The sequence below is a fragment of the Gastrolobium bilobum genome, unplaced genomic scaffold, assembly GCF_033153095.1.
Source record: "Gastrolobium bilobum isolate Gb01-03AN ecotype WA unplaced genomic scaffold, APGP_CSIRO_Gbil_v1 utg3177, whole genome shotgun sequence".
In the NCBI taxonomy this organism is placed as follows: Eukaryota; Viridiplantae; Streptophyta; class Magnoliopsida; order Fabales; family Fabaceae; genus Gastrolobium; species Gastrolobium bilobum.
The window spans coordinates 1-12,821 of record NW_026898421.1 but is presented as its reverse complement, the minus strand read 5'-3'; the positions used below and the strand labels follow the sequence as shown (position 1 = coordinate 12,821).

Genomic DNA, 12,821 nt, shown 5'->3' with positions numbered 1-12,821 from the left:
GATAGATAAACATGTTTTTTGAAAGACATTGTCTGCATATACATCATCTGGGCTAACTTAAAACCAGTGCATCTAGATCTACCACCAATAAAATTGGATTCAATCAAATTATTAAAAGACAGAATGCAAAAGCATTGGTGGGGGGGTCCAACCAAATTGGTGGGGGGTCCAACCAATTTGACTGACAAATAATGCGACAAATTGCGATTTGTTGCATGGAAAGGCTGGGGGAAGTTCCATCATAAAATTTCTAATGAATGTTGACTTTCTCTTTGAGAAAGTCCAGGTCATAATTTGAACCAAATATTTTTTTTCTTATAAATTTTGTCCAAATTATAATTTTAAATTATAAATAAGAATCAAAATAAGCTCCGTACGAAAGGTTTTCTTACAGATTAACCTTTATATATATGCAATTACCATTGCAATCCTCTAGTAACAAATGAATTTTTCTTAGTTGAAGGTACATGTTCTGCTTATGAATAATTTACATCAATAACAATCTTGTAATAATATAGCAAAAAGGAAAGATAAGAGCGCGTTTGTTTCAAGTTTTTAAAAAAGTAACTTTTATCTTTTTCTTAACTTAGAAGTGCTTTTTATAAAAGTTAAAGCTATTTATATTTTTATAAAAATATTTAGTTTTTGAAATGAATATTTGACTTTTGACTTTTACTTTTTTTAGAAGTTAAAATTTTTAGCTTCTGAAAAAAGTAAATTTTTGACTTTTTTGTGACTTCTGCTTTTTTTAAAAGCAGGCATCCAAACGCACTAAAATGAGAAGTGCTTTTTTTCAAGAAAAAAAAACAGCTTTTGAAGGAATAAAAAGCTCATCCAAACGAGTCGTAAGTAATTAAACAAAACCCAATTATAACAATGGGCCACCTGTGTCGCGGCTCTCTCACTTAACTAGATTATGGTCTTTGATGGAGTAATATTTTTAAGTGAAGGAAACAATAATGTTAAAACAAAATTCTCTTTGAACGTACGTAGCACCAAGTATATCCGCACCAAGGAAACAATAATGTTAAAACAAAATGCTAATATGTTTAGTTGGTATCAGAGCTCTCGATCTGAGGGCTTTGCTTCCGCACATATTATCTTCTTTTTTAAAAAAATCCTAATTTCTTTGCCTCTTGCTGCCATCAGCCGCCACCGGAAAATTTTTCCGGGGACCTTTTGGACCAAGGGGACCATTGTTGACCTTATTTTTCCTCCGATCTATCATTCTACGTACTGTTCCTCCGCCACAAACGACCGAAACACCTCCGACCGCCTCCAATCAGATCTGTCTTCACTGTTTGGACCACTTTCCGGCGACTTTTCAACCGCGACCACCCACAGACAGGTGCGCGCTCACCGGACGACCACACCAGAAAAATCTCAGCCGGCGAAGCCCCTCCACGCGCCGCCCCTTTCCCGGCGAGTGAATCCCACGCGCAGCTCCTTTCTCCAGCGCGTGGAGGCGCGTGCGGCCGTGTTTTTGGACCAGACCACCACCATTCTTCTCGTCTTCTTGTCTTCTGTCTGGATCTATAATTATTTTTCTGATCAGAGGTCATTTGATATTCTGTTTGGTTGATTTTATCGCTGGTTGTTAACTTTTTTTTGTTAAAGAATGGCCGAGCATGATAGTTCTTCGATCTTATCTGGTAAGAGCACACGTTCTATATCTCTTATTGCTTCTTGCACTGATTTTAAAACCTCATGGATTTTGGATTCTGGTGCAACTGATCATATGGCTTGTCGTACTGAGTTGTTTTGTTCTTATCATCCTACTGTTGGTAGTCATACTATATCCGTAGCTGATGGATCCCATAAATCAGTTATTGGTTCTGGTAACATTCAAATTCAACCTTCCTTGTTTCTTAAAAATGTTCTTTATGTTCCTCAGCTTTCTACTAATCTTATCTCTACTCAAAAACTTACAACTGATTTGAATTGTTTTATCACATTTTTTCCTTCTCATTGTCTTATTCAGGATCTTACCACGAAGAAGACAATTGGAGTTGCTAATGAACAGGATGAGTTGTATCATCTCCTTCCAGACCATGCTAGCAAAAATCAGTTATTAATGACACGTCATCCTTCAACTGCAGAGTCTATGATTTGGCTCCATCACAAGCGTCTGGGGCATCCACCATTTAGTCTTTTGAAGTCTATGTTCCCCTCTCTGTTTCTCAATAAGTCGGTTGAGACCTTTCATTGTGATGTTTGTGAATTTGCAAAACACCACCGAGTGTCATTTCCTTCTAGCACTATTAAAAGAAGGGAACCTTTTTCTCTTATCCATTCTGATGTTTGGGGCCCTTCTAAAGTGCACAGTGTTTCAGGTGCAAGGTGGTTTGTTTCTTTTATTGACGATTGTACTCGGATAACATGGATATACTTGATGAAAGACAAGTCTGAAGTACCAGAGATATTTATTCGGTTTCATCACATGGTTGAGACTCAGTTTGGTAAGGGTATTAAAAGAATCAGATATGATAATGGCACTGAGTACGTCAATCAACGCCTGTCATAATTCATTTCAGACAGAGGTATGATTCATGAGCTCACATGTGTTGATACCCCTCAACAAAACGGGGTTGCTGAAAGGAAAAATCGTCACCTTCTTGAAGTTGCTAGAGCACTACTTTTCCAGACATCTGTTCCTAGTTCTTATTGGGGAGAAGCAGTATTAGCTGCAACTTTTTTGATCAACCGTTTACCTTCACGGGTCCTTAACAATATCAGTCCTATTCATTCCATGACTTCCTTCTTTCCTTCTGTTCCCATATTGCAGAGCCTTCCACCAAGAGTGTTTGGATGTGTTGCCTTTGTCCATGTTCATAATCAACATCGGAGTAAGTTGGATCCTAGGGCTCTTAAGTGTGTCTTCCTTGGTTATAACCCTTATAAAAAAGGGTACAAGTGTTATCATCCACCAAGTCGGAAATTTTTTGTTTCTATGGATGTCACCTTTCAAGAATCTAAATCTTATTTCCTGGGTCCTCATCGTCAGGGGGAGAATAGTTCTTCAGAAGACTCGTCCCCTTCCTTCTTTGAGTCTGGATCAATCTTCTCTCTTCCCAGTGTGTCTGCTCCTGGTGTGTCAGAACCTTCAAATACACCTGAGATACAACCCATACTGTCTCACCAGCAACCTCAATCGTCTGAACCACTGGTAAGTCCTGAATCTCCTATTTCTTCTGAGTCTCCTGAATCTCCTGTTTCTGATTCTAATATTATTTCCTCTCATGATTTGTCTATTTCTTCTGATATCTCTAATGACTTACCCATTGCTTCTACTTCTGATGACTTACCTATTGCTCTTAGAAAAGGAAAAAGATCTTGTCACAAGAAAACTTGTTCCTCCTGTCCCTCTTGTACTCAATACCCTATCTCCCACTTTGTTTCCTCTGCTAATCTTTCTGTGCAGCACAAAAGCTTTGTTTCAGCACTATATTCTATTGCAATCCCAAAATCAGTACATGAAGCCTTGAAAGATAGGAATTGGGCTCAAGCCATGCAAGAGGAGATGAATGCTTCGGAGAAAAATAAAACATGGGAGGTTATTGATAGACCCAACGGAAAGAAAGCAGTAGGGTGCATATGGCTTTATGCCCTGAAATATAATTCTGATGGCACTCTTGAGAGATATAAAGCTCGATTAGTGGCCAAAGGTTACACTCAAACCTATGGCATTGATTATGAAGAAACCTTTGCTCCAGTTGCAAAGATGAATACAGTGAGAATCTTGTTATCCCTTGCTGCCCATTACAATTGGGATATAAATCAATTTGATGTGAAAAATGCTTTCCTCAATGGTGAGTTAGAAGAAGAAGTCTACATGAAAATCCCGCCTGGTTTTGATTCTGTGAAGGGGGAAAATAAAGTTTGTAGATTAAAAAAGGCCTTGTATGGATTGAAGCAGTCACCTCGTGCTTGGTTTGGAAGATTTACTAAGGTTATGATGACCTTATGATACAGACAGAGCCAAGAAGATCACACTCTTTTCTTCAAGCACTCCCAAAATGGGAAGCTTACTGTGCTCCTTGTATATGTTGATGATATTATTATCACAGGTGATGATTTTGTGGAGAGACAGATTCTGCAAACACGGCTTGCCTCTGAGTTTGAAATCAAAGACCTTGGGAAACTGAGATATTTCCTAGGGATAGAAGTAGCTCATTCAAGCAAAGGAATTTTTTATCAACCAGAGGAAATATGTTCTTGATCTTCTCAAAGAAGCAGGAAAGCTCGGGTGTAAACCCTCTAATACTCCTACTAAGCAGAATCACAAGATGGGCTATGAAGAAGAGAGTCCTCCAGTTGATAAAGGACAATATCAACGGCTAGTTGGGAAATTGATATATCTGGCCCATACTAGACCAGACCTAGCTTATGCTGTTAGTGTTGTCAGTCAGTTTATGCACGATCCAAAAGAAAAACACATGCAGGCAGTAGAGAGAATTCTTCAGTATCTTAAAGGTACTCCTGGTAAAGGATTGTTACTCCGACGTGATGGCAATCTATCTTTAGAAGTCTACACAGATGCTGATTATGCTGGATCCGTGACTGACCGTCGTTCTACCACTGGTTATTGCATGTTTCTTTGCGGTAACTTGGTGACATGGAGAAGTAAGAAACAAGATGTGGTTACCAGATCAAGTGCAGAAGCTGAATTTCGAGCTATGGCTCAAGGCATTTGTGAGTTACTGTGGCTGAAAATTGTACTTGATGATCTCAAAATAAAATGTGAGGGACCTATGAAGCTGCTATGTGATAATAAGTCCGCTATTTGTATAGCTCATAATCCAGTCCAACATGATCGGACTAAACATATTGAGGTTGACCGCCATTTCATCAAAGAGAAACTTGATAGCATGTTAATTATCACTCCATTCATTCCCACTGGGCGTCAATTAGCTGATCTATTAACAAAGGGGCTTCCTTCAGACAGATTTCAAGAACTTACTAGCAAGCTGGGAATGATAAATATCTATTCCTCAGCTTGAGGGGGAGTGTTGTAAATAATAATTATTTAGTTATTATTTAGTGATTTATTTGTTGTATTGGGCCAAGCCCATTAGGTTAAAATTAGGTCAAGTATTCTCTATAAATAGAGAACCCTTTGTACAGATTATTTACAATTCTATAATATATTAGAATACCCTTTTTCAAGTTAGATAATCACGAAAGAATTTCAGGCACAGAAAAAGCCTTCATCACCAAAGCACCCAAACAGATTCCACAGTAAACCTCTTAATTAACTACATCATCTCCATCATTCAACCCAAGCACATAGTCAAATATAAAACATACCTAAGCCCAATATAGGTTGGGTCCATGACTTATTCGTGTGGGCTTATCCCCATTATTTTTTATATGCCCTAATTTTAAAAAGAGAAAGAAAAGAATTGAAAAATTGCAGCGGTTGCACAAACGTGAGAATTTGAGAGAGAGTGCAGCAATCTTTCGTGAGAAAAAGAGAGAGAAAAGAGAGGAGAGTGAAAAAGAAAAAAGAAAAGAAACCTTCTCATGCGAATCGAACCGTGAGATTTTATTGAAAGAAGCTTAAACTTTAAAGAAGTGCTCCTGACATTTAATTTTCTTATTAAACTGTTACTTTGTGATTTGATGGTTTTTTTTTAGGACGAGATTTGTTTTCCTCAATTTGAAGCGTATTTTTAACTTTTCTTCTTGCTTTTTCTTTTGATTTTCATTTATTAGATGATGCAATTTGATTCCTCAATTTTATATATAAAAAGAGAATATTATATATTATGTACCCATTGTTATTACTTGGAATCTTGAATTAATGAAATTCATAAACTTCAATTTCCAAGTTCATACAAGAATTGTTAAGCCCATTACCATGGAATTCAAATCAAGAAAGTTTCACTAATCAAACATCAAGAACATGTACAATTGTTTGAATCAATTAATGGGTAATTGTCATCTTCATCAGAATTCTAGAAAAAGAAATTAGCAATACATGTTGAAGATTAAAGCAAAAATGAATTCTGACATTAAAGTAAACATGTTCTTCATTCACAAAGACAAGACACAGTAAAAGTTGAAGGTACAGACCAATTCACAAATAAAATTGTAAAACTACGAAAGGTTTAACCAAAGTATAGCAAATCCAAAAGCTTGCATGAAAATCTCTCCTGTTAAATCCCTTCAAGAATGAAGTCCTTCCTTATTCATGTATTTCCAAGAAACTTTCAAAGCTCAAACTCACAATTGCAAAGAAAACTAAAAGTGCTCAAAAAATTCAAAACTGATAAAACGAAATTTCTTCTCTTTTTTACAAAAATAAAGAATCTACTTTAAACTAAAGCTTCAAGAAGATGTTGTCCATTAGATCAAACGCAAATCCGACGGTTCTCACATTGCCATCTCATCTTTTTTGTTCTTTTTTGATCTGTCATGTGTCCTTCTCTACAGGCAAAATATGGAAATAATAAGTAAAAAGTTAAATTGCCTTTTTCTATCCCTTTTTACCAACTCGGGCTTACTTCTTTAGGTTTGGCCTAAATTTACTTGCATTTTAACAAATTTTAGCCCAAAAATTATCGGAGAATTATCACTAATTTAAGTAGAATTTACTAACAATGAATAAAAAACAGATTTTGATACGACGAATCAAGTAGATATATAGAAGATGAAATGAAAAAGAGAAAAGGGAAATTAATTAAAGACATGGAAAAAATAAAATAAAAGAAAAGAATGAACAAGTGATGAGTGAGCAGACAACCGGAAATGAAAAATGTTATTCAGAAAAGAAATGCCACAGAGGAATTGAAAAGGTCTTTATTTAGAAAAGACTATATATATAACTAGTAGGGCTAGCTTATTATAGTCTGCGACCCGACCGTACGTTGCATGCATAGAGAAAAACATAGATAGATAGATATGGTTTAATATTAGGGATACAAATTAGGATGTAGAGTCAGTGAGTTTGCGTTGTGCCAACTTCTCAAAGTAGAAAGGGACATCATTGGAGATGACATTGAGGGCAGAGTCATTAGCATTCCAAACAAAGATGCCAGGGAGTGATGCGGAACTGATGAGGTCGTTGCAGCCCTCAAGGAAGACCTCTCGTGATATCTTACCTGCGTCATTTGGATCGGTGCTGAATCCTGCCAACAGTTTTTCTTTGTCGTAAACATTTGATAGGTCACTGTAGAGTTTTATAAACTCAACCTTTGTGGACACAATCTGATCATAGAACTGGTAATCAACCCAGTTAATATCTTTTCCGTTAGCCATGTACAATTTCTTGTAGTGGGCTTGGACAGGATATGACGGAGCAATTGATACCACATTGATCACTCCATCCTTATTCTTAAGCCCATTTATAACTTTCCCAATGCAGTGGGAAAAGTCATCGGACTCTATGTTCTCATAGTTAATATCAATGCCATCAATTTGACCCTTGTAGTCTTTGATGATCTCTTTCAGCGATTCTTGAGCCTTCTCAATCCATACTTCTTTCTCAGCAGGATTGAATGGATATTTGGTGTCACCACTTGCACGACCTCCAATGCTTATTACCACCTTGATCACTTCATTCTCATGATCATTCTTCAGTTTCTTTATCTTTTCAGGACTGAAGTATCCATAGTTCCATCTCCGCTTGAATATTCCCGTGCCTCTTCCATTGTTGTCATAGTCCTCCATTGCAAATCCAAGAATGAAGTGGAATTCTCCAATCTTGGAGTTGATGATTTCATCAGGGAAATCATTTAAACTATCCGGCTCTTCCTTCACCCCAATGTATTCCCGAAAAATCTTTGGCTTCACAACGGCTAAGATATTCCTAGACATTGTGAGTTTAGACAGAGATATATATATGCTGATTGATTATGTTTTGCCTGTGGATTTAGATTGGGGTGTTTGGTGGGAATCAATGCTCAACTCTTCATGCCCTTTTATAAAGCTACCTACATATATAGCTAGAGCTAGGGTTCACCTTCAATTCTTAAGTTACTTTCTTGTGTTAGTGCATTATAATTATTAATTAATTCTTCACTAATCATTAATTATACGATGCAAACTAAGCATGACATAATCTGCTTATGTTAGCTTCTTTTCGTCATTCAATATAAAAATATGTAGATTGATTCCATCTATGCATGTATTTATTCAAAATAATATATAGATTTCCATTTCTCTGCACGTCTTCATTTTCATGTGCTATTCATATATAACAAAAATGAATTCATGAAGGATTAAGCCAAGCACGTTGACAACGATCATTTTAATAACTTCCTAATGGAATTGTATTATTCGGTCAAGAAATTTAATTTAACTTCTTTTTGCAAATTGATCATGTGACTGGATCCCATCTACTGCTACCTATCTGTTTATATTAATTATTTAATTTTCGTTTCTCCAAGTCTTCAATTTTATATGGTAATTATGCAATAATGAGTATTTTGAAGACGTCCAAATACCAATATCTCACAAGTAAAGGTTGTTAGGGAGATTAGACTTTCAGTATTCTTTCTTAATACATTACGAAACACCTTATTATGCATTTCAACTTCTTAATGTGAAATAGGCTATTTTGCTCTCGCTAAACTAAATTTGTAAAATATAAAGGTAGAATTAAGATCCCAAATCCCTATTGCGAACCCTAACCCTCGCAATCCCAAAAGAGTGATCAATTCTAGAAGAATTATAAGATGAAGAACAGGATAAAATAAATGCAATTGAAATAATTAAATATAAAATTAACCAAACTACAAGGGGTTCACATCAAGGGTTGTGACCCTTACCATAATAATAAAAAGACTAGCCAGACATATTCATGTCTGACAGAACAAAATATTCAAAAGAAAAAATAAAATAATAAAACCAGAAAATTGGAGAAGAAGCTTGCTCTGCGTTCTGTCTGCGTCTTCCTCTCTGTGCAAAAAAGTGTTTTTCTCTTGAGGTCTGAGTCTCTATTTATAGAGTCTTTGACCTGGTGGAGAATCTTGATCTAATCTTTTTCGCATCTCACTGTAATCTTGTCTCTGATTTAAAAAGGATTTAATGTTGATTGTCCGCACCTCCCACGCCACTAGCGTGGTTACCACGCTGTGAGCGTGGGAGTTTTTCTTTATAATCCTGGAGCACCACGCAACTAGCGTGGTTTCCACGCTGCAAGCGTGGGCTTTTTGAGGGTCTGGCGCTACTAGCGTGGTAGCTTCTGCCTGAATTTGATCTCTGGCGCTACTCGCGCGGTTCCCACGCCAGTAGCGTGGTAGCTTCTGCCTGAAAGGGCTCCCTTCACGCTATGAGCGTCATACCCACGCTGTGAGCGTGTGCCTTCAATTTAGTTTTTCCTCTTTAGCTCCAATTTGTCTATTTTTCCTACGAAATCAACATAAAATCAGTATGCAATCTCTGATTAAGAATTTGACAGATCAATAGTGATTATTGCTCTTTTTGCTTAAGATTTAATCACATTCTTTCTCTTTTTGGCTTAGATTTCCTTATATGCTGATCGCATATCAAACAATTCCCAGATTTGAACTTTGTTGTCCTCAGCAATGTAATAGATTCAAGTTATCAGCAAAGAATAATTCTGTGAAAAAATGGAACACAACATCTTAAGAATTCAGACTGCTATGCATGTATAACTCTCTGTTTAAAATTTCCAACAATGCTTTTCAGTTATATCAAGAATTTAGACTCCAGCTTGAATATTCCTCATCAGTTTAAATGTACTCTCATCACACTCAGTGTTTAAGGGTTTCACACTTATCCATCAGTGTAGTAGGAATTCCATAGGCTTGAACTTATTCTCAATTCCTAAGAATGAGGAATCCATTTGACATGCATAGACTGATCAAAAGGTCTTTGATAGGTTGTAACTTGGCCTGGTTTGGGGGTGAGAATCTTTTGGTCAGAAGCTGATTGGAGAGATTGAAATACTGATTTTAACAATACTTCCTTCTCTTTTAGGCTTTGCCTCATTTTACAAACTTGGGATTTTTTCCCTTTCTTCACTACCTTTTTCTTTCCTTGTTTGCAGATGTTTTCTTTCTTTTCTCTTTTGAGCTGTACTTTTTCTTCTTTTCCTTGTTCAGCTACTTAACTTTTCCTTTTGAGAAGTAATTTGACTTTTCTTCTTTGATCAACATTCAATCTCTCAAGGCGTGTCAAGAGGAACAGGATTAAGTAATTTTCATCAGGTTTGAATGAACTGGTTTAAAGCTCAAAGGGGCTTAACAATGGAAATTCTTATGGGTAGGCTGTTTGGCTCTAAGTTAACAAGAATAAAAATGCCCTTATCATTTCAGTAATGCATGCAAGCCAGAGAAACAATTCAAGTTCTAGAAACTACTACAGTGAGGCCTCTCAAAAAGAAAAATTTCTGTTTAGGCTCAAATCCTCACAGTTGTAATTCAACTAGAATCGCAATTCAAAGTTTCACATCAAACATTATCAAAAATTTCACCAAAATAGTTATAAAAACGAGCAGTCATCATTCTCAGATTAAAACAATTAATTGCTCACAGATATCATGCTTCATCTAACTCAATCTAATTATTTACTGAGTAAGCTTAGAACATTCTAGAACTGCTTGTTTAGGAATTCTATAAAATTTTCTTTTTTTTCTTTAAAAATTTTAATCTAACTAAAAACAGCAAATAAAAAAATAAAAAAATTGAAGGTTAAAATATCTCCCCTTTTTCAAAAAAATTTCTGTGTAGACGTCCTTTTCGTGGTGTAGTTCTGCAGTATTTAGCAAGTCTCGCATACAGCATGCGACAATTCCCAGATTTAGAACGTTGTTGTCCTCAGCAACAAACTATACTAGTCGAAGGGCTAATTCTGCCAGATGGAACACATACACTCATTTGTTAAATAGTAAACACAGTATAATCATGAAAATATACTGCATAAGGAGAAATAATCCAACCATATAAACCAACAAAGTACTCAAAACATCAAAATAAAATGCCAAAGTAAATGTCATGGTGAAGTGAACTGGCACTCACGGCGTGGGTTTCATGCTGTGAGCGTGGAACTTATTGCCTCATTTTGCTTGATGGCGCTCGCAGCGTGGAATTCATGCTATTGGCGTGAGTACTTCATGAGGTTTCCACGCTGATGGCGTGGTTACCACGCTGTGAGCGTGGAACTCACTGTCTCTTTTGGTCTTGTGGCGCTACTAGCGCCAAATTGGCGCTGACAGCGCCAATTCCCAGATTTAAATTTTTTTCATATGGTCACTAATTCACCACTTACTTGACTTATTAAAAATTAAACTATCCTAAGAAAATAAAATTAATAAAATAAAAACAGAAAAACAACTATTGGGTTGCCTCCCAATTAGCGCTTGTTTAACGTCACGAGCCTGACGTACCCCTTTTGATTTATGGTGGTTGGAAGCATGCTCCATTGATGACCCAATCTTCTTGATCCAGTATTGTTTCCTTTTATGATCATATGCATGTGGATAAGGATGAGGGTTCTCAGGAACTTTGAACTTAGTCTTCAAACGCTTTTCCTTACTCTTGGGCTTTTCCATCTCAACCTTTGGCTTGCTTTCTTTATACTGCTGATGGACTTCTTTCTTTTTCCCTTCCTCAGCCTTTTTCTCCGCAATGTAATTGACTTGATTCTTAGGTTAAGAAGAAGGCAATGGAAGAGATTCATTTATGAATACCTTGAATATTGCTTGCTCTCCATCCACACGCATTATCAATTCACCCTTAGGTACATCGATTAACGCTCCTGAGGTTTCTAAGAATGTCCTCCCGAAGATCATAGGCACACTGGCATCTTCATCAATGTCAAGGATGACAAAATCAACAGGAATTAGAAATTTGTCTACCTTGACTAGCACATCTTCCACAATACCATATGCTTGCTTTGTTGAGCGGTCGGACAGTTGAACATTCATCCTAGTTGGCTTGACTTCATCAATTCCCAGCTTCTTCATCAGGGTTAATGGCATCACATTAACGCTGGCACCGAGATCACATAAGACTCTCTCTATAGTGTCTTGCCAATGGTGCATGGAATACTGAAGCTTCCTGGATCCTTCAACTTTGGAGGTATGTTTTTCTGCAGGATTACACTGCACTCCTCTGTTAATGTGACAGGTTCATCCTCTGTGAGCTTCCGCTTCTTAGATAATATCTCCTTCAAAAATTTGGTATACGAAGGAATTTGCTCCAGAGCTTCTGCAAAAGGAATGTTAATTTGCAATTTCTTAAAAATATCTAAAATTTTAGCAAATTGCTTCCTTTGTTCATGTTGTTTGAGCTTCATAGGATATGGAGGTTTCTCAAAACGAGAGAAATCCCATTGCTTCTTTTGAACTGCAGAAGGTTGCTCTTTTGCCCTTTCTTTGCCTTCTTGGATGTGCTCATTCTTGTCTGTAGAAACTTCAACTTCCTCTTTTTCTAGCTCCTCCATTTTAGTAGTGATGGCACTGCAGTGCTCCCTTGGATTCACAATGGTATCACTATGGATTGTTCCTTGACTCCTCTCAGCAAGTTGTCTTGAAAGTTGGCCTATTTGAGTCTCCAAGTTTCTGATGGATGCATCCTGGTTCTTGTGGTAGGCTCTGGTCTCAATTATGTGATCATTTGTGTTCTTGGCTAGTTGTATCATCGTTTTCTCCAATTCGGATGACTCTTTTTGTGGTAGAGGAGGAGGTTGCAGATAGTTGTTGGATTTATAATCCAAGCCGCTCCCTTGATTCCTCCTTGGAAAGTTGTTCCCTTGGCCTTCATTCTGATTCCTTTAATAACAATGAGTGTTTTGTGGAGGCCTTGGATCATACCAAATTCCATTGACCTGGAATGGTTCAGCTCTATTGAGTG

The 12,821-nt window shown here is 36.9% G+C and overlaps 1 protein-coding gene across 1 annotated transcript; it reads right to left on the bottom strand.

Annotated features, from left to right (window-relative positions):
- Nucleotides 1–6,927: 6,927 nt before the first annotated feature.
- LOC133316150 (chitinase 2-like) lies at nt 6,928–12,609 on the bottom strand. Its single transcript, XM_061517863.1, has 2 exons — nt 12,305–12,609; nt 6,928–7,846 (listed from the first exon to the last, which is right to left on the bottom strand). The coding sequence occupies exons 1-2, from the start codon at nt 12,607–12,609 to the stop codon at nt 6,928–6,930; spliced, it is 1,224 nt and encodes a 407-aa protein (XP_061373847.1).
- Nucleotides 12,610–12,821: the final 212 nt, after the last annotated feature.

Coding starts and splice junctions, on each gene's coding strand:
- LOC133316150 (XM_061517863.1), bottom strand. CDS start 12,609: ATGATACAACTAGCCAAGAACACAAATGATCACATAATTGAGACCAGA. Junction 7,847..12,304: donor CCTTCTGCAGTTCAAAAGAA/GCAATGGGATTT, acceptor ATAATCAATCAG/CATATATATATCTCTGTCTA.